This window comes from Gorilla gorilla, chromosome 9 (genome assembly GCF_029281585.2).
Source record: "Gorilla gorilla gorilla isolate KB3781 chromosome 9, NHGRI_mGorGor1-v2.1_pri, whole genome shotgun sequence".
Taxonomy (NCBI): Eukaryota; Metazoa; Chordata; class Mammalia; order Primates; family Hominidae; genus Gorilla; species Gorilla gorilla.
Genome location: NC_073233.2, coordinates 11248160 through 11272939, shown reverse-complemented (window position 1 = coordinate 11272939; position 24780 = coordinate 11248160). Strand labels below are relative to the sequence as shown.

The window sequence follows — 24780 nt, the reverse complement described above, 5'->3', positions numbered from 1 at the left end:
TCATGTACAACACACCAACAATCATTATACATAGCTTTGACTGCAATGATTAGAATAAATATATTTGGGAACAAAAGAGCTGAAATTAAGAGTAGTCCCACTTACCATCATTTTTGGTGACCTACTTGGAAAACTTGTGTTTCCTATTTCTGCAATTTATGTTCTGTTGAGCTAAAGGTCCTCATTTTCAGAGTGGGAGACATTGTGAGGATCTTTTAATTAATTTAAAAATAAAATAAATAAAATTTATGTTAAGCTCTTGCCTAATAACTTTGATCTTCTCTAAGCTCAAAAACAAGCTGGCAAGGAAAGAGGTCATTAGCCTGATGGGGTAATTAATTAATCCTTGATCATCAGGAAAAGATAGGGCTTCTAATAAACAATGAAGGAATGGAAGAATATGTTCAGTACCCAGATAGCTGACTGGTTGTCTCTTGGTACCATCCTGGCAAATTTTGATGATAAATTAGCAAGTGAAATAGCCTTAGCCTGAAAAGGTCATTCTGTAGAGACATTTTTACCCTTTGAAAAAAGGATCTGGTTGCTCTACCATGAAAGAAACCTATGCAATAAATGTTGTAGTCTTTACTAAAGAAGAATTTAGAATGGATTATAGAGATGGCAGATGATAAGATCAGTTGAGGTTTCAAGAACAGCTTAAGTGATGTATGTTGTAGTTCGTTCACAAACTTTTCATGATCGTGTCTTCTTCTTGGTCAAATAGACAACACAAACATGAGAAGAGCTATTCCCAAATGAAGCAGTTGAATTTGAGTAATACAAGAGTAGACTGCAATAAATTATGCAGTGAATTTCTCTGTCAGCCTTTCTTCAGAACTAAGACATCAGCTCCAAGATTCCTGAATTTGGGGCTGCTATGGGAATACAGATAAGTCCTTTCCTGGAATTATTCTAATCAAAATGAACTTGCCTCATCCAGTTTATAACCCTTGTTGGTGAGCAGGCCACATTCAGTTACTGGTTAATGCAAGGGTACAGAGACTTTGCTTCAATTTAGGATAATCCTGAAGGGCTGTTCCAGTTCCAGATTTTTCTGTAGCACTGACAGAGGCCTCAATTGCTACTGCCTTGACTGTCAAATTATCTTTCTAACTAATAAAGCTTCCTTCACATTCTTACAGTTGTTTTTCTTGAAAGAACACACACACACACACACACAGAGAGAGAGAGAGAGAGAGAGAGAGAGAGAGAGAGAGAGAGTGACTTCTTAAATTTCTAATAAACTCTAATTTAAAGAGTAGATCCAGTGACTCCTGGAATAGATAGGTTTGGATTTCTTCATATGGAGGAGGTAAGTAAATGTCCCCTATATATTAAAAAACATCCCTATGGACACTTTTGAGGAAGATAAATAATGCTAACAATAAAAATATTCTTTTAACATTATTTTTGTTACTATAACCCAGAGATTCAACATTCCTCATTAGAACGTGGAAAGATATTAAATACATTAATCCCCATAGAAACAATGAGAAAGTCCTGAAAAGAACAATTTTCTGCAGGACAATAAAAGAATAGTAGGTACAAGAAAGACTTAAACTGAAACTCAGAGGAATGAGCCCTTTATGTTTGAGAAGAGAGCCACAGCAAACAACCCCAAACAGGATAAACACAAAGAAATTAACACATAGACACATTATAGTCAAATCCTGAAAACCAAAGAAAAAGAGAGAAATAATAAAATAAGAGGGGAAAAAGATATACATGTAGAGAAATAATGGTTAGAATGACAGCCAATGTCTCATGAAAAACAATGTCATACTTAAAACAATAGAATTATCTTTTGAAAGTACTAAGAAAAAAATTGTCAACCTGGAATTCAAAATTTCTCAAAACTATTTTTCAAAAGGACAGTAAAATATATATGTTTACAGAGAGACAAAACCTAAGAAAATTCATAGCCATAAGACCTTCACACAATAAATGCTAAAGGAAAGTTTTAGGCAACATAAAATAATACAAGGAGGAAACTGGAATGAACAGAAAAGAATAAAAAATGACAAAGGGGTGAATATATGAGAAAATAGAAACTTTTAAAATTTATTATTTACATATAATATATAATATTTATTATTTAATTTTTATTTATTATTTCTATTTATTTTTATTTACTTAATTGCTGGAAAATTATTTACCATTTAAGAATTACAACGTATAGAGAGGTTTGCAACACAGGTAGAAACATGTACTTAATAATTACATACAGGATAAATATGAGTTAAATGGAAGCACATTATTAAAAGCTTCTGCATTACATATGGTACAATATAATATTTGTTTATGGTAGACTATCTTAATAAGTTAAGGATTCGTACTCTAAGGATCAACTCTGTTTTGAAAAAAAAAAATACAAACAAGTATAGCTAAGAAGCCAGTTGAGGAAATGAAGTAGAATACTGAAACCTACTTGATTTTATTTGATTCATAGTTTCAAAATAAGTGAGAAAGCTATAACAAAGAAAAGAAAAAGATGGAGAAAATAAGTAAGACAAAGATAGTCATAAAAATAAATGTTTTGATATAATAGTATGGCCCCAATTACAAAATAGCACTTGTCACAATGGATTAAAAATATAGCCCGGGCATGATGGCTTATGCCTGTAATCCCAACACTTTGGGAGACTGAGGCGGGCAGATCACGAGGTCAGGAGATGGAAACCATCCTGGCCAACATGGTGAAACCTTGTCTCTACTAAAAATACAAAAATTAGCTGGGCGTGGTGGCATGTGTCTGTAATCCCAGTTACTCAGGAGGCTGAGGCAGGAGAATTGCTTGAACCAGAGAGCTGGAGGTTGCAGTGAGCCGAGATCCTGCCACTGCACTCCAGCTGGGCGACAGAGTGAGACTCCATCCAAAAAAAATAAACAAAAAATCAGCATGTGTGTGTGTGTGTGTGTGTGTGTGTGTGTGTGTGTGTGTGTGTGTGTATACATATACTTTAAATATAAGGATGGGTCATGAGTAAAGGGATATAAAAAGATACATTATGCATATGAATATATATGGTCAGCGTGGCCACACTATTACTAGCAAACGTGGACTTTAAAGTAAGACATATTACCGGGGAAAAAGAGACATTTTGCAATGATGAAAGGTCAGTTCATCAAGAAGAAACAGCCATCTTAATGTATTTGCATGTAGTAGGAAAGTTTCAAAAGACACAACAAAGCAAGTAACAGAACTAAAATAAAAAAGAAAAAAGCATATTCAGATTTTGAGTTTTTAGCACTCCTCTTTTTTAATGTTACTTGTTTGCGTAAGTGGATAAAAATCCATTTAGCTATACACTTTGTGTTTATCCATCTTACCATGTGTAAATTATATTTTATTCATAAAAAAGGGAAAACACCTCGTTGATTGTAAGAAAAAAGAAGCAGCAGCAAAGAAACATAAACCTAAAATAATATATCGATTAATCTAGGGTTAAGTGATTTCTCGGTAGCCTCAACTGCTTTTCCTAATCTCTAAGTAGACTCTCTTTGATGTGTTTAGTTCAAAACTTTTAGTCCATCCCAGTCTGACCATAGCAATGCCTTGTGGGAACCAGTCAGTAAAAGCTGTGATCTGATCCTGACCCAGGGTCTCCTCTGGGAATTTTCAGGAACTGTTTCAAGGAAATCATTTGTTTACAGAGGGTGGCAGAGCTGGAGGGATTGGTGTCCCATGAGAGCAAAACTCAGAAGATAGATCAAGGAATCAGTGGTGTGTAGATAAAAGTCTTGGCAAGCAGACGTGGGGCACTGAGGCAGAGAAAGCGCTAGAATAAACTTATTTCTGTTTTTCTATGTGATTAAATGGTAAGTGAAATAGGACCATAACATAATATTGTCTTGTAATATGGCTTTATGTCCTCAAGTGTGTCTGAAATATGAGTGCTCTAAGAACTGAGATTTGGAAGGAACATAAATGAGGGTGGCTGTAATAGAAACTCCGAAATTTTGACATAGGAGGAACTTAGAGGTAAAAAACAAACAAACAATATGGTTTCAATGGGAAGTGCAGGAAGCTTATCTTGGAGTTATCTTTGCCAGACAAGAGGAGACTTTCACTAAAATTTGGAGAAGTTGTGAAAATTTTAAAAGGCACTAAATCTCCTTGTACTTTTTCCCCAAGATGGGGTCTCACTGTGTCGCTCAGCCTGGAGTGCAGTGGTGTGATCATAGCTTCCCCCAGATTAAAACTACTAGGCTTAAGTGACCCTCCTGAGTAGCTAGGACTATAGTCAGTCATGTGCCACCATGCCTGGATAACTATTTTTATTTTCTTGTAGAGATAGGGTCTCCCTATGTTGCCCAGGCTGATCTCAAATGCCTGGCCTCAAGTGATCCTCCCACCTTGTGCTACCAAAGGGCTGGGATTACAGGCATGAGCCACTGCATCCAGCCACTAAATCTTACAGCTATCCCTTGATATTGGCACTATTCACTTCACTTCACCTATCTATTGTTCATCTCAGAAATCATGCAACTGTTTATTCACGGTTAGAGAAAATACTGGGTAGACTCAGAACTCTTTGCGGGATAGGGATTTGGAAACAGGATAACTCTGACAGCAGAACAAATGATCTGCCCCAGCAAAGAACAGAAAAGCAGACTTCACAGGGTCGGAAGTCAGTCCATAGATAACAGGATTCTAGCCACTAGACTGGAATCAGAGGTGGGGGCTTCAGATTTGGAAGAAAGAGCAGGTGAGATGACGTTATGGTTTCAAGTAATTATAAGAACTTTGGAACAGGGACCAGAGAACAATTTGGCATAATGGGGTTGTTGATGTATATAAAGAATTGTAATGATGTATATAAAGAATTTAAGACATCATCTAAGAAAAGCATCCTTAGATGATGCTGAATTTTAATACTTGTTAGTAGTAAAATCTGAAGCTTTCTTTACAAAATCAATTTAATTAAAAATATTTGAGTAAACTTTCTACATAAGGTACTGTACTGGGGGAAAATGCATTAGTCCCTTTTTAATTATAAATATGGCTAATGGGAGGTTTATTATGTTTTCAACTGATTAGGGCTTTGCCAACTCTACCTCTTATTCTCAAAGTAATTTTGCTATTTTACTATTTCCTGTTCATAAATTATGCCACAGAGCTCTATACACAAATATATATTTTCAAGTTTAAACAAGTGAAATGAACTGATTTGGAAAGCAGAAATATTTGAATATAAAAATAATCTAGCAAAAACTCTAGTCTAGCACACAGTAATACTTCCCAATGTTTTCTTCTCACTCCTCTCTTAAAATTAGCTACCCTCTCTTCTTTCTCTCCTCAGCTTTATAAGGCTCCAGCTGTCTCTTACCTTCCATACCTCCTGATCTGGCTTAGCAGGTATTGCCCTTGCTGTTTCAGAGTTGGTTCCATTTGCTGAGTTTTGCTACCACAATCATTATGGACATTTTTTCCTCTTACTTGATGTATTTTTTTCAGAAATGTGATAGAAATGACATTAATTGATTAAAATTGCTCTGGATGGGCCTCTATAGGGCAATGAAACTGACATGTAATAAAGACCAAGGCTTCGGCCTTCCTTAACATTTATATTGCATACTGTGTCCTAATTTGTACATATCCTCAATTAGAATGCAATTTCCTTGCATTCTAAACATTTTACATTATATTAATTAACATGAGATAGGAAGCAAGATATAGTTTAAAAAGCTTAGAATCAAAGTACGTCTATTCAAATTGCACGTGTTCATAACAATATCTGTTCTTTGAGAAGTTAATCTCTCTATGCTTCAGTTTTCAAATCTGTAAATCAGGAATAATACTACCATGTGAGGATTGAATGAAATAGCAGATATAAAACATCTAGCATAATGCATTAAAAATTAATGCCTATCTCTCTGATTTTTCTGTTTTCTCTTTTAACCCACTCTACTTTTATGTCTACTTTCCCTACACCTTAGCATTTGGGGGTAAAATAAAGCACTTAATTAATTTTGTAACAACATATGCAAAGACTAATCAGCAATCTTAATAATTGTATTTTTATATTTTATGTATTTTGTATATTGCACTAACATTGAAATATTTTTAATATTTTGTAAAGGATATTACTTTTTTTTTTTTTTTTTATAGAGACAAGGTCTCCCTGTATTGCCCAGGCTAGTCTCAAATCCCTGGACTCAAGTGATCATCCTGTCTCAGCTTCCCAAAACACTTACAGGTGTGATGGCTTACAGGTGTGAGCCATTGTGCCAAGCCAATAATATTATTTAAGTTAAGGCTTACCACAAGATCTTTTAATAAGATACATTTTATAAATACAGAATTGATCTCATTATACCAAAAATATATTAATGTTGTCTTAAGATACATTATTTAGTCATTCTTTTTTAACTGAAAGTATTTAATGAAGGTCTACTAGGTGGCAGAGGCACACAAAACAATACAGTGACAGAATTGGATTTTCCTTCTTACTGTAAACACTTAAATAGATAAGACTGCTTAAGAGAAATGAATCGGAACAAAAGGAAAGAGTATGACTGAGGCAGTGAGGCTGTTCAAAGCAGACCTTTCTGAGGACATGACTTTTGAACAGTGACCCAAACATTTGTGGAAAGGGCATTTGAGCTGAGAAGAAAGCAGTACACAGGTCCTGAGATGGAAACATGTTGGAATGTTTGAGGGGTTGCTAAAAGGAGTGTGGTTGTAGTATACTAAAGAGGCTTCTAGTGGTCTTCTCCTATTGGACCTTATCAGTTATGGTAAGAAGTATAGATTTTAATGTAAACATAAAGAGAAATATTGGAAGAATGAAGGATTTTATAATTAAACATTGTTTTATCATTTATTAACTTATTTTTATTTTGATAATTAAACCTTTAAACAGAAGTTTATTTGATCCATATTATATTTTATATAAAACATAAAATAATATGTAGTATGTATATTATACTACATAGACCATTCTTGTATACAGACTGGGGAAAAAGAAGGGCATTAAACATGACTTTGACAATGGCATATAGAATGGAGTTGAGAACAAAGCCCAAGGTATCAAGAAGAAAGAGACAGGAATCAAGCAGAATTTCAAAATCTTCCAAAGCCGGATGGTTAAATCCAGGTTGGAAAAAGATTGACGTTAGCAGAAGAAAACATAAAATGCTATGTGAGTGAAAGGAATTAATCCTAATGTATTAAAATAGATGTTAAATTAATATTAATAATGAATCAACATGAGATTCATATTGGAACAGATCTGAACAGTTGAGTAACTAGAAGGCAAATACATCAATGCACTCTGCTCTCTGGGCTATAGGGAAATGACAAAGATCATGCCAAAGCAAGACTCTTATATCCTCAAATCAGAGAACATCCTCAAATCAGAGAACATCCTCATATAGAAATTATAGATAGCACTTTCTTTGAAAGAAGGAAAGAAGCTTCAGTCACTCACACAGAACAAAAATAATTCTCAAGATCAGTTTAGTCAAATGGAAATCAATTCAGTTTAATAAGATTTAATTAATAATGATTGGATGTGTGCTATTTGCCAAGAACTGTGCTTGGTGAAGAAAATATCAAGATCGGTCTGACACAAGCTGGGCTTCTAATGATTCTATTGGCTACTGCGGATGGCAGACACATAAATAGCAAATCACAGGACAATTGAGGTACTGCAACAGAGTTGCAATGCAAATTATAGTAGGGATACATGGACTCTGCTTGGAGTGATTAGAAGGGAAGACTTTAAGGGCCAAGACACTTCTGAGCTGACCTAATTGGAGTTGCTAAAGAATTAATGATACACTGTCAAAAAGGATCTCTGCATACTTTTTTTATGTGGACTTTAGGGGAGAGAGAGTGGCTGATATCCAGATCATGACAAAACAACTGCTTTATCCTTTTTGGAAGGTAGCCCAGGTCTTCTAGAAGAGGAATGACTCATGATAGTCTCATTCTGGAGGATAAACTAGTTGAAAAGTTTGTGATTTTGTTCCTAACTGTCAAGAGTTCTTTTACAGTGCCCTAGCCTCTCAATAAAACTTTTTTTTTTAGGCCAAGGAGTAGAGATGGATATGCTTTATATGTCTTGCAGTCTCATTGTCTCTGATATGCTTAATGCTACAAAGCATATGAAAACTCTCAAATATATATAGTTGATTAAGTGGCCTATGAAAAAGCCCTAGATTTGTGGAAAAACTATTTACCTTATAATTCCAGGGAGAAAAAATGGACCCAGGCAGTACCAACCCACTTCATCTGTGACATACTATGTCTCCAATCTTGCTACAGTTTAGTTGAGAGAGCCACTCTCTAGCTGTGAAAGTGTATATTGAGCTATAGAGAAAATCCAAGAATCTCTTCTTTCCTCCCATCCTCAAAGATGGAGAGCACCATTATGAATTGGTCATACATAAGGACATTGTAATCATTATCATACAAAAAGGTGGGGTTTTCACTATGCTATAGGAGAGGGTTAATAGTCAATCATACATGGCATTTGTTATGTCCTTACTTTGGACTGCTTCCTTTGAAGAGCTTGTGGGTAAAAACAGCTTTAGAAGCTCAGAGCCTGGTGATATGGTGTGGATATTTGTCCCAACCAAATCTCATGTTTAAATAAAATTCCCAATGTTGGAGATGGGGGTTGGTGGGAGGTGTTTAGGTCATGGGGACAGATCCCTCATGGCTTGGTACTGTCCTCTTGATAGTGAGTGGGATCTCACAAAATCTGATGGTTGAAAAGTATATGGTACCTCCCTTCCCCCTCTCACTTTGTTTTTGCCATGTGACATGCCTGTTCCTACTTCACCTTCTGTCATGAATAAAAGCTCCCTGAGGCCTCCCCAGAGCCCAACCAGATGGCAGTGCCATGCTAGAAGAGCCTGCAGAACCACGGTCCAATTAAACCTCTTTTCTTTGTAAATTACCCAGCTTCAGGCATTTCTTATAGCAATGGGAGAACAGCCTGTCACACCTTGCCTGAACAAATGTTTGCAGCAAATGACTAGAAATTGGAGAAACCACTAATTTTCTTCATTCTTCAAAACTAGTATCTACTTCCTGGGGTTTCCCAGTCCTTTTACTATTATTATTATTATTATTATTATTATTATTATTATTATTCTGAGTTCATTCCAGATCAGGGAAGGGGGTCCTATAGTCCATTCTGACTCTATACAATTTGTCATTGAAATGGGGTAAGGCAAAGCCTAATAACACAAGAGGAATTTGTTTGAAAGTTACTGCTCTTTATGTGGGTAAGCCTTCTGAGGATTTAACAGGGATGTATGCAAGTACCCATATTTCTGGTTCCCTTTGTCAGTCAAGATCTGACTTTATTACAGTCTGTTTAGAAGTAATATCTCTCTTTTATTTCTTGACATAAGTCTTTCACAATTCCATTTTCTTTATTTCATAGACAAACGTGCTGAAAGGAGGGAAATGAGCACAGGAGATCCATACTGAGTGTCATTTCAGACCTGAGAATACTTTTCAATGGACTCATCATGCACCTTCCCAATTCTTCTGAAATTGAGATTACCACCTTCTTTCTGACTGGAATACCAGGGCTGGAGCATGCCCATATATGGATCTCTGTCCCCATCTGCCTCATGTACTTGGTAGCCATCCTAGGCAATTGCACAATCCTCTTTGTTATCAGGACTGAGCCCTCACTCCATGCACCCATGTACTATTTCCTTTCCACGTTGGCTGTCTCTGATCTGGGCCTGTCCCTCTCCTCCCTACCCACTATGCTGAGGATCTTTGTATTCAATGCCACAGGAATCTCCTCAAATGCTTGCTTTGCTCAAGAATTCTTTATTCATGGATTCACAGATATGGAGTCCTCAGTGCTTCTCGTCATGTCTTTTGACCGGTTTTGGCCATATGCCACCCTCTGAGGTACATATCTGAGGTACTGGTGAGCTGTATCCTCACCAGCGCCAGAGTTGCCAAAATGGGGCTGTTGTTTCTCATTAAAAGAGAAACAACACTAAACTCATTAAAAGAAACAACTAACTCATGCTGTTAGTACTCCCATTTCCTTTCACTCTTACAAGGTTGACATATTGTAGGAAAAGCCTACTCTCTCATTCCTATTGTCTCCATCAGGATGTCAGGAAGCTGGCCTGCTCTGACAACACTGTCAACTTCTTCTATGGTTTCTTTCTTGCCCTCTGTATGATGTCAGAAAGTGTGTTCATTACTGTGTCTTATGTGTTCATCCTGAAGACGATCATGGGAATTGGATCCCATAGGGAGCGGTTCAAGGCCCTCAACACCTGTGTCTCCCATATCTGTGTTGTGCTTATCTTCTATGTGCCCATCATTGCTTTGGCATCCATGCACTGCTTTGGCATGCATGAACTGCTTTGGCAAGCACAAGTCCCCAGTGGCCATGATCCTCATTGCTGATGTTTTCTTGCTAGTGCCACCTCTCATGAATCCCATTGTATATTGTGTGAAGACACAGCAAATTCATGAAAAAGTTTTAGGAAAACTGGGTCTACAACAATGGTGTCAGTAAACGTGGTGCAAGATCAGGAGAGAAAATAATATCTTCCTAAGCAAAGTATTATCAATTATTTACCATTATTTTTCTTAATTATTCATACACAGTTGGCCTTTCTTACCCATAGGTTTCACATCTACGGATAAAAAATATTCAGAAAAAAAGTGTGATTGATTGCATCTGTACTGAACATGTAGATAATTTTTTGTTATTATTCCCTGAACAATACAGTATACCAACTATTTACATAGTATTTTTGTTGTATTTGGTATTATAAATATTCTAGAGATACTTTAAGTTATATGGGAGGATGTGTGTAGGTAAGATGCATATACTATGCCGTTTTATACGAGATTGAAGGTCCTCAGATTTTGGCATCCTTGGGGTCCTGGAAGCAATTTCCTATGGATAACAAGGGATGACTATAGTCAGTCCAGCATATAAGCTGTTTAAGTGTAGTGAGTGTCCTACTCCTGTGAGTGTAGGACTGACATGTATGTTGATAAGTGTGTATGTGACAGTTTTAGAATGTTATTGAAATCATGACTCAACACACAGCATTTTAGTTACACAGTTTATATGACAAGGATAAGTATATATGAAAGCAGGGATTGTACTCCCTTGCAGACAAGGAATACCAAGGAGCTGAAGATTAAAGGATATCACCCCAATCCAGTTGCTGGTTTCTTTCGGGTGACTTTCAGACACATGGTATTTGTTGAGGAGCATTCAGTCAAATTTTGTGTGAATAGTTGATTTCCCATTTAAGTGAAAGAAGTCTATTGTCAGGTATGAGTTGGTTAGCAATCCTCTCCCTTTGCACCTTCCTTAACAATGAAATAAGTAGAACCAGTAATTCTTTTGCCTTATCATTTTCACAGCCTTGAATTATGGCAATAAACTATCTCATAACATTCCTTAATAAAAACCAAATTTTTTTCTATGTCACGACAAAGTTCCATAAGCCATGGTCAACTAAAAGAACAGAAGGATGATTGTGCTCTTGGTAAAAAATAGGAAAAAGTTTTTCAAAATACAGCATTTTTTAAAGCACTGATATTCTTGATTAGCTGTTCTAAAATATATGTTCTAAAATTATGGTTCTTAATGGTTGTTTAGGCATTTGATATTTTAAATTACTATCTAATGTTTCAATTTCACTAGAAGCTTAGAAATAATGTTAAACTAGCATAAAATAACAATATAGTATTCAATATAACACAATATGCATTGTTATAGTTTCATATTTTTAAAAGAAAATAGCCAACTAAAGATGTTTGGGTACCTCAAATTTTTTCTGTAAAATTCATTTGTTTCTTGTCTATCTTTTATTTGTGAGTACTTAGTAGTAGACAAAGGTATAAAACATAAAATTTAGAATAAGTCAGACCTTAACAATTTTCTGCTATGAATTATTAGAAAACTATTATTAACATATTTCAATGTTTTACTGCCTAAGTTGAGCTCACAAGTAATTACTGTTATTTCTGTTTCAGAGAACCATTTTGAAGAAGGTTCAAGTAGTCTCACATATTTTATATGGCAAAATATTCTTATATATTCTGTGTTCCCAGGTGAATTTAGGTGAGTCCTTATTGTTTGATAGTTGATCCTGACTAGATTCCCCACAGCCTCATGGGGAAGGGAGGGACAATCTTGCTTATCTCCTCCCAGACTGCATTATTCAAGTCTTTTTCTGTGACCTCAAACATTCTCCATTTATGTCATAATTATCAGTTGCATGTCTGTTTCTCTTAACTTGTATTTTGTTTCCTCAGAGGAATTGCATTAATCAAATTTATTGGCATGTCTCTAGCACTTGTACAGTGTATAAAAAATTGCATCTGACTAGTAGTCTAACTAACACATTTCCCAACTTGCTTTGAAAAACAAACCAAAACAACAACAAAAACGTCTTTAACAACTCAGAATATGTTGATAAATTATAAGCACATCAAACATCTGACATATTAGAAAACCTATTGCAAAAATAAGTAAGGAGTAACTATAAATTTCAAGTCAATGAAGCTGTCCTGAAAAACAGTTCATGTTCTGTTCAAGAAAATGGAAACATATTTTCATGAAAGAAACAACAAAGTTTTTAGTTTTTCTCCTCAACTCAGAAATTCCAATCTGTACTTGATGGAAATGACTCAAGTCATAAAATGTCAATAAATGTTTCTGGATCAGAAGAGTCAGTAGGCTAAACATTGTCTGCTTCTCTCAATCATCCAACAGGTTTAATGTATTTGTAATTAAACTTCCAGTAACATTTTTTTTGTGATTACTAAAATAATTCTAAAAACAGAGATATAAGAGTAAACTGAAGAACATACAATAAAATAAATACATTACAAACTATAATAAAGCTTAATATAATAGTGAGATTTATTAAACAGCTGTAAAATTGTGCAGTTTACTCAACAAATCAATGAGAACAAAAAAATAGAATAATCACACTAATATGTATCATATAAGATCTGAAAATGCAACATATAATCAAGAAATATCAGAACATTATATAAAATTGGTTGAATAGTCAAATAATACAGGGAGGAATAATGAAAACCTATACAATATTTCATATTTGTGTGCATATGATTTTTATCACCCACAAAAAATAAATTAAGAATTAAGTACAAAGATAATTTTAAAATCTACTGAAATATAAGCAAACAAATCACATATGGATGGGAAAAATTCTCTGATTAAATAACTACAATGTAACTACAATGGAAAAGTGAAAAGAAAAAAGCAACCCTGGAATTCTTGTGGAAGTTTACAAAGTCTCTTACAAATAATACTTAAGGTTGTGGTTTTATTCTGAGTTTGCCAACAGGCTGTCTGTCAAAAATAAAGTCTTTTGACCTTAATCCTTGTTTGGGATCAGATGCTAGAAACTAAATATATCTTGGAATTCTTGCACTTTTGAATAATAGTTGTATTTTTTTCTTTTGATGAGGGTAGAACCAAAGATATATTTATTTGGCAGCAATATGAGAACAAACAGCAGTACATGTATTTATTGAAAAACAATTAGTTATCTGAATAACATTGGAGGTCAAAATGTAGAAGATAATGACAATAGAATGTACCCGGTGCTGACCAGGTCCCAGGCATTGGGCTATATGTTTACCGGAATTAACAGTATTTACTTTTGCAAGAACCTGGGAAGGTAGAATTTATTACTTCCTCTTCTTCTCTGGGTTAGGAAGTTAAAGACTTACGAAGTTTAATGACTTTTCTAAGAATATAGAGCAATAAAGTGTTAGGAGCTTAAATCTCAGCCCAGGCAGTACGATTCCAGAGCCCACAACTTCAGCCACTACAGTTGGCCAACACAAGGAGACCAACAGTTATTTTGCCTCCTTCTAAATTTAATAATTTATATTTCTGGAAATCTATAAAGGTAATCAGAGATAGAATCAAATATCTATCTATAAGAAAATATATCAAGGGTTACGGAAGTGTTAACTAATAGGAAATAGTAGCAAAAACCATGACATGCAAAGATGATGACATGTTATTTACCAATGCAACACAGCATCAACAACTAAGTGGTGTTTGCTAAACCCTGTGTTGGTTGTTACATAAGACATAGGCCTACTATCATGGAGTTCAGGTGGTGAAGAAAACAAGTAAATAAGTAATTAAATTAGCAAAGTATGGTAATTTTAATCATACACCTAAGAAAGCATATGTAAAGGAATGGCAACAGGCCTATTTTGATGGATAATGAAAGCAAAGCTTCCTAGAAGTAAAACCTAATATAAAATGTAATTTAATAGAGAATAATGAAAAATAGCAGGTAAATATTTAAGACATACCTTTGCATGTAAACTATTATCTTAATTTATAAATGTATACATATGTATGCCCATGTGTTTGTTTATTTAAAAAAGATTAGGCTATATGCAGTCATGAGTTGCTTAATAACGGGGATTTTTTTCTGAGAAATGCATCATTGCGTGACTATCATATAGCGTATTTACACAAACCTAGAGGGTATAGCCTACTACATACCTATGATATAGCCTATTGCTCCTAGACTACAAAACTGTGCAGCATTTTACTGTACTAAATACTGAGGTAACTGTAACACAATGCTACAGTTTTAGTTTTTGTATACAGTTAAGTATTTGTGTTTGTTTAAACATAGACAAGGTACAGCAAAAATACTAATATTATAGTCTTATGGTACTACTGTGGCATATGAGGCCCACTGTTGACTGAAAGGTCATTGTGGGGCATATGACTATATTATATAATCTCTCCATAGGATTGCAAATAATTGGTATTAGATTTTAAATTTTTTTCTATTTCTCAACACATTCACACATTTTAATTATATATATGACACTCGTAATCAGAAAAACTCCAAATATATAAAATACATTGCTTAAAATAACAAAACACAAATTCGTAGCCTATTGACAATTACCATAGGGGTGGAGTATATTGTTGAAATTTTTTCTTTTTAAGTGAAAAGATTACATTTTTAGTCAGGTATAAAATCTACATTTTTGAGTAGTAGAAGATTAATACACATAGCAGACTGCTTTATGACTGCCATAAAACTGGAAGAAATATCACACATTTTCACAACTGTTCATCTAAAACCTGTGGAATTCAATTACATTTTATACTTTAAAGAGCCATACATCTCTTGAGGTATTACCCTGCATTCAAACACAGCAATATTTCTGAAGGGAAATGTGTGAAATAAATAAATTATGATCCAAAAATATGTTCACACAAGTTTCTATTAGGCTTTTTAACCAATAAATTATGACACCAAACTTAAGAAAGAAAAAAAACACTGTTTTCCCAGATATTTGGAAACTTCTCCATTGCAAATAGAAAATTGTAGATCCGCCAAGGTAAACTTTTAGAAAAGTCTTCAAAAGAAGGAATTGTAAAGCCAGAGACATCTGAAATAACTGATGCAGAAAAGTTTGGATGGTTAGATTAGTGTGTGTTCTGGGACGTCTGCTCTGCCACAAGTTAATTTCAGGGTCAGAGACTCTGCCATAGTATGATACTCTCTAAGGGAAATTGTATGGCGTCAGATGTCTAGAAACTAGATATATCTTTGGCTTCTTGCACTTTTGAATAATAGTTGTATTTTTTTCCCTTTGATGAGGACAGAACCAAAGAGACATTTATTTGGCAGCAATATGAGAACAAAAACTTGAAAGGTAAAATACTGAATTGTGGTATAATAGAATACAAAGACTTCCCGCTGAGTGCACAAGGCAAAGAAACATTTTAGCTACAATGAGGGACTTGGAGTTTGAAAAACCGAATTTTACTTATAATTGCATACTTTATAGGATGGTCATTCACTTGTTTTTCCTCACCTAAAAAGTGTGTGAGTCCCGCCACACACTCTTATGTAATCTCAATTACCTGAGTATAATGCATGAAAGGAAACTCATGCAAATACTTTTAATTATAAATGATATGTGATTATTGTTGGTAAAGGGGATTGGAGCCCAAGTGAAGCAAAATCACAAAGTTGTCAGTGCTTGAGCTGAACAACATAGCTTGAAAGAAAACTGAGGTCAACAAACCAGATTGGGACTGGTGTTCCCTATCTGCCAAGGAATAGGAAGTTTATATAAGGGGAGGAGAGAGGTGGCTCAAATCAGAGTACCTGCTTGGTCCACAATGCTCAGACATGAGTTATCCTAGGTAGGATGAAATTATCAAAACTGTGGAAAAAAATGTGAAGAATTATCTCCAGCACCCTAACAACCCTGTGCCTGAGTTTACTTCTTCACAAAACAAATATTGTTAATAAAGGCAATCTAGAAATTTCCTATTCAAAAGCATCAAAGCTACTGTGCAATTCTAGAGTGATGAGTATACCAGAAGGTAGAAGCAGTCAATAGCTAGGTAGAAAATTAACAACCCAAGAAACAAGAGCAAATAGAAAAAAGCTGCAGTTCTGAGAGTTAGCAATGGAGTAGCTATGGAATCAGGATTAGAACTATATTAGAATATATAGGCAATGAGAAAATAATGAAAGTCAATGTGTAATTTTATATATTGGATGGATTGGAGGTATATAAAGTACTAACTAAAACTGAAAAAATATCACTTCTATAATAAGAAAAGGGATTAAAGAAAGATAGAGTTATAGGGAGTATATTTGTAAGGATACAGCACTCTCTAGAAGTGACACCAGGAACTGAAACCAATGTACAAGATTTTCCTAAAGTTTTTAATTATAACTTTCTACGTGTGTGCCTTTGTGCACATATGTAACTTTTCCTTTTACCAGCTCAAGTAACAACCTTCATTGCCTCACTGGAAGTATCACCTCAGGGAAAAAAAAAATTGTTCAGCTGGATGTGAAAATAAAATTTTAATTTACTTCTGGTCTAAAAATTACTGTCTTAAAGGAGACAAATTTTTCCACTATATTAAAGTAACTAGTCTGCTTTTATATGCACAGGAGTCATGTCATTGTTTAAAATGGTTCAGGGACATATGCTCAATTAATTTGGTTTAAATTATGGTATTAAAAATTAAAAATAAAACTCTTTGATAAGCTCAGGGGAAAATGACTGTCTTCTTCCCACTCCTAAAATTCAATTGGAATTGACTCAGCAACCAATGGATAAGACTGTGGATAAGACTGCCCCAAGTCCCTTTCTTTCCAAAGCATAATTCGTGTCCTGACAATTTCCTACCTTCAGTCCCATCTTCCTCTAAGACCCCTCACATTAGGACCCCATGAACCCTTGGATTGGAGCAGCTGGAACATAGCCTGGCGGATTGTCTTGGTCTTCAAGCTGTAAATGATAGGGTTCAGCACAGGTGGTAAGAGCAGATAAATATTGGCCAAAGTGCTACAGAGCACCCTTGGGGTGGAGTGGAAGAGGCGGTGTGCCAAAGAGAGGCTGATCAGTGGCACATAGAAAACAGTGACTGCGCAGATGTGACAGACACAAGTGCTGAGAGCTTTTTGTTGCTTCTTTCGGGCCACAATGCCCAGAACCGTACGGAGGATCAGGACATAGGAGAAAAGAATAAACAATACGTCAGTGCCATTCAGGTAGAGCTGAAGAAACAGTCCCCAAAAACTGCTGATCCAAGGTTTGGAATATGTGTATTTGATCACTTCTGGGTGGTAGCAAAATGGATGGGAAAGCTCGTGACCCCCATGAAAAGACACAGTGTTTATGGCTACAAGAAGGGGAAGTAAGAAAACTGCTGGTCTAATGCAGATGACCAGCCCTATCACCAGGATCATCCTGTCTGTGAGGATAGTAGCATAGTTCAGTGGGTTACAGATAGCCACGAAGCGGTCAAAGGCCATGGCTACCAGCACCGAGGACTCCAGCAAGGAGAAGGCATGCACAAAGAACATTTGAATGAAGCAAGCTTTAAAGCTGATCTCCCGGGCATGAAACCAGAGAACACCAAGCACAGTGGGGAGGGTCGTAATGGTCAGACATAGATCAACAGCTGCCAGCATGGAGAGGAAATAATACATGGGCTTGTGGAGTCTCCGCTTAGTAATGATGACAAGAAAGATCATACTGTTTCCCAAGAGGGCAACGGTGTAGAGACAGCAGACTGGAATGGAGATCCAGACATGAGCACATTCCAGCCCAGGGAATGCAGTGAGGAGGAAGTTTGAGGAAGACGAAGTGGTGTTATTGAATATTGCCATGGTTGGTTGAAGACACTGAACTATGAGGAAAGAAAAATAATTAAGATTCTTTATATATATAGCATACATTTTATTAGTCATTTTATATACAATTTTAAATTTAAGGTAGTTATTTTTCTTCTGTTTTAAAGAAAGGAAATGGATCCAGGAAGTTTAAATAGTATATCTAGGCTAAAATAGTTCAAAACAGATTCAAATTCAAAACCAAATTTACTAACTCCAAAGTCTATTATTTTTTACGAAACTTCAGATGGTCAGAGAGGCCAGGCTAATGAGACAATTTGGATAGCTGAATGTTGTAATTTCCTTCTTTTAAAATACAATTTTTTAATATCCTTTTATACTTGTATATGATGTACAGGAGGGGTAGAGATGAGAAATAAGCAAAATAGAGAACTATGTTCTCATGACTCATCTAAAGAAGAATGTTTGTGGAGTCCAAGTGTTTTTAAAATTATGTGTAAAAGTCTACATATGTTTGTATTGTTTTTGTCTTCATGTGCAGATGAATGCAGAGGGCATTTGGGGGTGCAAAAGTAACTGAGCGATGAGATGCTTATAAAGCAGATATCAGTTATCCTCTGTTCTTTGAATGATATCTCATAAAGGCAAAGAAATGACACTGGATAATGCAAGGCGGTAAGAGGAGAGGAGACAGTGGCTCCGTTTGCTGCTGGGGAAATTTTTCCTGTGTAATGGAGACAGAAGAAGAAGCAGAGGGCTTTCTCTCTGTGAGGTCATACACTCTGGAGCCAGTGGTAGGTCAAAGTTCAGTGCCTAAATTTATCAAGGTTTTCTCAACATTGCCGGCTAACCAGAGCAATATATTAGTGCTTTCTCTCTTCAGGTACAAGTCTCCATCTGACTGGCCAGGAAGAAGGTAGCATCTGCCCATTCATATACAGAAGACCAGGTGAAATTATTTGAATAACACTCACTCAACTCAATAACAGAGTGACCCAAAGGTCAACATCCCTATTTTCTGGCATCAGTAATGTTACAGACCCATCCTCTTCCTTTACCAACCCCTACCTTCTGTTAATTTGTTAACACTGAATTATATTTCCTCCACAATTCAGAATATACCCTGAAAGTTCCCTGACATATTAAGCTAAAACTACCCTCTGCTTCAATCTTTGCCCCACATTTTGCTTGGACCTTTCCCTTGGTGCTTAATAATGAGGCACAACCGATATTGGTAATTTATATATGCAAGTACTGTGTTCTTCTGCCAGAAGTTTGAGATTCTTGAAAGTTTGGGAATGCACGTTTTTAATCTCTCAATGCTAGTTACTAAAGCAGGATCAGGAAAAAGAGAAATCTTCATTTAGCAACATTGATTGATTACCAAACAATTATGGACACAGAAAGGGAGTTTTGAGTCCTATCGTCTTTTGCCTTTGTCTCTTCTTTCTCCTCCTGTCTTCTCTCTCCCATCTCAATTTCTTCCAGTATCTGTTACACCCCTCCCTTTCTTCATCCCATCTTACTTGTAGTTCCCATCAATTTATTGCTTTATCTTCTCCCTCTCCTTATCTTACCATCCCTCATTTTTAAAAAAACTCCCCCCTCCCCGCTTCAGTTTTTTTCTCCACGTTTGCACTCCAGTCTTACCTGGTCACATCAGCAGGAAACACCACCAACTTCTCTTCAGTCCCGTAACAGAGCAGGGACTAAACCAGCTTCCAAAAATGAGGGCTTTATAGGCAGCCTAGTAGAGTCCCCAGGCAACAGGGAGCATTCTTGATTAGTAAGCATTCTGGTTGGAGTGAGTGATGGAACCCATCGGCAACTCAGACACATCTCCGAGACTTACCCCCAAACCCTGCTCCCAGGCCCAAGCAAATCCCATCCATCAAGGGCTGGGAGAAGAGCCCTAGCCCTGGAGGCAGACAGTAATGGATATCTGCTAAGACTGCCTGCCTGGGTCAAATAACTATAACCATTCCTCTTTACCCAGCCTTAGGCTAAGGAATCTCAGCCAGGAAGGCTCCCTGAATGTCAGAGCTGGATTAGGAGAGGAGAAAGAGTCATCCCATTGTTCTCTGTTTTCAATATATCCTCTTCCTAAGAGGTCTCATTACTCTCCTGACCATTCCTACATCCCTCCTCTTACACAGGAACTCCTCCTAAGAACCCTTCCGATTCAAGTCATATCTGGAGCCATCTACCTTCTACGCATAAGTAACTTAACATTTGATGAACACATAATATGCTCCAGAAACTATATCTTTCAAATGCATTGTCTTAATCAACCTTATGAGTTAAGTATTATATACCTATTATTTCACAGCTGAGGAAATTCAAGTTCAGAGAGATTTTTTCATAACTTCGCTGTCTAAAAGTTAGCAAGTTGCAGAAATGGTACTCAAGCCTATTTCAGAAATGGTACTCAAAATTTTGAAATAAGTCTTATTTCAAAGCTTTCCATCTTAACCATCATGCTATACTACCTTCTAATGTCAACTGTTTCCATTCATATCTTCAGGAACTATGGTTTAAATTCATTGTCCTTAATCTGTCAATTTCATAGATTGATTCCCAACTGTGTGCCCACATATGGTTTAAGCTTCATTTAGACTGGAATCCAACTATTCACAGTAGACAGTCAATTAATAATCCTGATTATATCTAATCTACCCTGGCTTTTTGTACTTTCCCCTGTCTTGAGACAGAATCTCTCTGTGTCACTGAGGCTGGAGTGCAGTGGCACGATCTCGTGTTATTGCAACTTCCACCTCCTGGGTTCAAGCAATTCTCCTGCCTCAGCCTCCCCAGTAGCTGGGATTACAAGTGCCTGCCACCATGCCTGGCTAATTGTTGTATTTTTAGTAAAGATGGGGTTTCATCATGTTGGCCAGGCTGGTCTCAAACTCCTAACCACATGATCCACCCGCCTTGGCTTCCCAAAATGCTGGGATTACAGGTGTAAGCCACCGCGCCCGGCCCTTTTTGTTTCTTGAAACATTTTCCAAATATATTCTCACTATATATGTATAAGTCACACTGAGCAAAGGTGCTTATCCCAGTGAGTATCAAGGAAGATCAAGTAACTTTATAAAGTTACACATCAGGTAATGCTCAGATGCATAAGTAAACACCACCCCCATTCCCTAGTTCCTATAAGTGAAGATGAGTGACTGAAAATTTCAGATAAGATTTATGAATATTAAATAAGAACAGAAAGAATAGGAAGTATTAAATCAATCTTAATATAGTTTTCACTAATTAAAAATATATATTAAGTGTCACCATATGGTCTAAACTACATTACACACCTGAGGTATGATGAAGTGGGATGAAAGGGTCCCTGTTCATATGGAGTATATATTAAGCACAAGCCAGAAAAGCCCTCTGAACAGAAGTGAGGCTGAGGTTGAGATCTAAAGCTTATACGAAATTTCTTATTTTTCCAACTCACTGAATGCACCATTTTCTCAAACTCTGCACATGCTATTTATTTTTAATATTTTTTCTGATTCCAACCCCTTAAATATGTATACCTTATGTTATAAAATATATAAATAAATACACAAATAAAGGCAAAAGAAAATAAATGTTCTATGTTCATCACTGAATACCAGAGTGATTCTAATGGACTAAGCAGTCCAGATAGATTTCTCAAAAAAGTTATTAAAAAATGACATACAACAGAAAACTACTCAACAACAAAAAGGAATAAACTACCAATACATGCAATAACATAGGTGAATCTCAAAAGCATTTTATTAAGAAGCTAGACACAAAAGACTGCAAAATGCAAGGTTTCATTTGCATGCCACTCTGGAAAAACAATCATTATAGGGAAGGAGAGCCAATCAATGCTTGCCAGTCAATGTTTGCCCTCTGTTGGGTGATAATAGAGTAGTTGACCACAGATGGGAAGCATAAAGAAATTTGGGGAAGTGATAAAATTGTTCTGTATCTTTGTTTCAGTGGTGGGAACACAATGCATTTGTCAAAACTTGTAAAACGATATACCAAAGTGAGTAAATTTTATTATACATAAATGTTTGAAAATTTATTATATACAATTTTAAAGTATAAATGTTTATGTTTTATCAAGCTAAAATAAATTATTGCTCTCATCAAAACCATTATGCAATTTCATATCACTACCCGTTGTATTTGTACTATTCGATACGGCAGCTACTAGTTACATATGACTACTTAAATTTACATTTAAATCAATCAAAATTAAGTACATTTAAAATTCAGTTCCTCAGCTTGCACTAGCAAAATTTCAAGCAATTAATAGCCATGTACGGCTACCAGTTACTAAACAGCAGAGAAATAGAAAATATCCACTTCTGTGGGAATTTCTATTGGATAGTGTTGTATTTGATACTCTTCTCTAACTTGATTGCATTTACTTGGAAATAGTAGATGCCATTAAGGGCTAACCCTAGCCCCACAAAAGGCCTGGACAATCCGCCATCGGATCTGCTTGGTACTAACACTGTACACAATGGGATTGAGCACAGGAGGGAGAAGCAGGTAGATATTGGCCATGAATGTGTGTATTAGTGGTGACAAATGCTTCCCATAGCGATGAATTAGGGTCATACCAATGAGAGGCACATAGAAAAGCAGCACTGCACAGATATGAGAGAGACAGGTGTTGAGAGCCTTGAGCCTCTCTTCCTGGGAAGCAATGCTCAATACTGCCTGCAGGATTAGAATGTAAGAGGCCAAAAGTATCAAGGCATCTAGTACAATGATGAAAATCACAGCCAACAGGCCATAGATGCTATTGACACCGGTGTCAGCACAGGCAAGCCTCATGGCATCCTGATGGAGGCAGTATGCATGGGAGAGGACATTGGAGTGACAGAAAGGTAACCTTTTGATGAGAAAAGGCACAGGGAGCACAGCCCCCACACTCCGTAGCAGGATGGCTGCTGCAATCTTGCTGATGACACTGTGAGTGAGAATTGTAGCATAGTGCAAAGGAAAGCGGATGGCCACAAAGCGATCAAAGGCCATGGCCACCAGAACACCTGATTCCACTCCCCCAAATGTGTGGATGAAGAACATCTGGATAAGGCAGCCATTAAAAGTTATTGAACGCCAGTTGAACCAGTGAACACTGACCATGGTAGGCGTGGAAGACAGTGAAAGGCTGAGGTCAGTGGCAGCTAACATGGCTAGAAAATAATACATGGGCTCATGGAGACTTTGCTCAACTTTGATGACAACAAGGATGGTGACATTTCCCAAGATCGTGGTGCTATAAAGAAGACAGAGGGGCAAGGCCATCCATAAGTCTTTCTCTGGCATTCCTGGAATCCCAGTCAGGGTGAAGAAGCTCTGGTGGTTCTCAGTAGTTTGGTTGAGTGGTGACATAGTGGAATAGAGGTTTGAGTAGGAAAATAGAGAAGAGCTCATTAAGTCAAACAGACTTCAACTGGAATCAGTAACAATAAGTATTGAGATGGTAGCTGTAAGAGGAAGTAACTTAAATATTATTCTTGCACATCCATGTTCAGTTTGATACAGAAACCAGTAGCCCCTGCTTCATGAAGCGAGAATGCTGCTACTAACCATAAAATTTTAAAATATCTAGGAGAAAGAGAAACAAGCAAAAAACCTCCAGTTAACATCTGCACCTACTAGGGACATATGCAATTCAGAAATATCAAGAAGTTACCTGTCTTGCAGACTGCAATACTAGGGAAGAATTTGACATTGTGTATTTACATGTATAATAAACACTAACACCAATAACCATGAAGAATATAACCACAGTCCTAATATAAGGGCTGTTCATAAACACAGATGTGCAGATATAAACGTGTGGATGTATGTGTGTGCATCTTGGTTGTGATCTTAAATTGTTTTGATTTTCATATGATTATTTCCCTCTTTAGTACTCAATTTATCAATCCCTTCCCTCTTTGGCACTCGTATGATGTAGGATGGAGGAGGAAAGACACACTTTAAGGAATTTAAAGCTCTGACCTTCTGTATTCCTAAGAGTCTGTGAGTACTAAAGGGATCTGAGCTTGCAGCAAGTGAGGGAGGAAGAAGTCACCTTGGCTCCCAAGGAACTTTAAAAAGACCTACTGTGGTAGGAAGAATAATACCCTTAAAGATGTCCTCATCCATATCTTTGAAAACTATCAACATGCTACTTTGCATGTCAAAAGGGAATTTTTATATGTAGTTAAAGTTAAGAACCTTGAGATGTAGAGTTTATCCTGCATTGTCCAGGTAGGCCAAATCAAATCACAGGAGTACTTAGAAATGAATAACCTTTGTAACTGCAGAGAACCAGAAAGATGGCAGCTTGAGCAGGACTGGACATGAATTACTGACATTGAAGATGAAGGAAGGGAACCAGGAGACAAGGAATATTAGTGGCCTTTAGAAGATGGAAAAGATAAGTGAACAGAATTTTCCCCTAAGTCTCCAGAAAATATTGCAGAAAAGAATGCCTTAAATCTTGGTTTTAGCCCAGTGAGACCCATTTTGGACTTCTGATCTAAAGAACTATTAAAAATAAATATATATTATTTTAAGCCACTAAATTTGTAGTAACTTCTTACGGCAGCAATAGAAAACAGATACCCAGGAGCCACAGAAGAGTTGCTTTAGTCC

General features: G+C 36.4%; 3 protein-coding genes and 1 pseudogene across 3 annotated transcripts in view; 1 reads left to right on the top strand and 3 right to left on the bottom strand.

Annotated features, from left to right (window-relative positions):
- Positions 1-24780, bottom strand: part of MMP26 (matrix metallopeptidase 26) — a 275769-nt gene that overhangs the window by 80729 nt on the left and 170260 nt on the right. The window lies entirely within an intron of this gene.
- On the top strand, positions 9490-10511 carry LOC101146104 (olfactory receptor 51A7-like; annotated as a pseudogene).
- Positions 17197-18180, bottom strand: OR51T1 (olfactory receptor family 51 subfamily T member 1). Its single transcript, XM_004050519.4, has one exon. It carries the CDS (start codon positions 18178-18180, stop codon positions 17197-17199), a length of 984 nt encoding a protein of 327 aa, XP_004050567.2.
- On the bottom strand, positions 22573-23526 carry LOC134759317 (olfactory receptor 51H1-like). The gene has a single exon (XM_063710826.1). The coding sequence runs from the start codon at positions 23524-23526 to the stop codon at positions 22573-22575; it is 954 nt and encodes a 317-aa protein (XP_063566896.1).

Bases quoted from the DNA above. Each gene is read 5' to 3' on its own strand.
- OR51T1 (XM_004050519.4), bottom strand. From the start codon at position 18,180: ATGGCAATATTCAATAACACCACTTCGTCTTCCTCAAACTTCCTCCTC.
- LOC134759317 (XM_063710826.1), bottom strand. From the start codon at position 23,526: ATGTCACCACTCAACCAAACTACTGAGAACCACCAGAGCTTCTTCACC.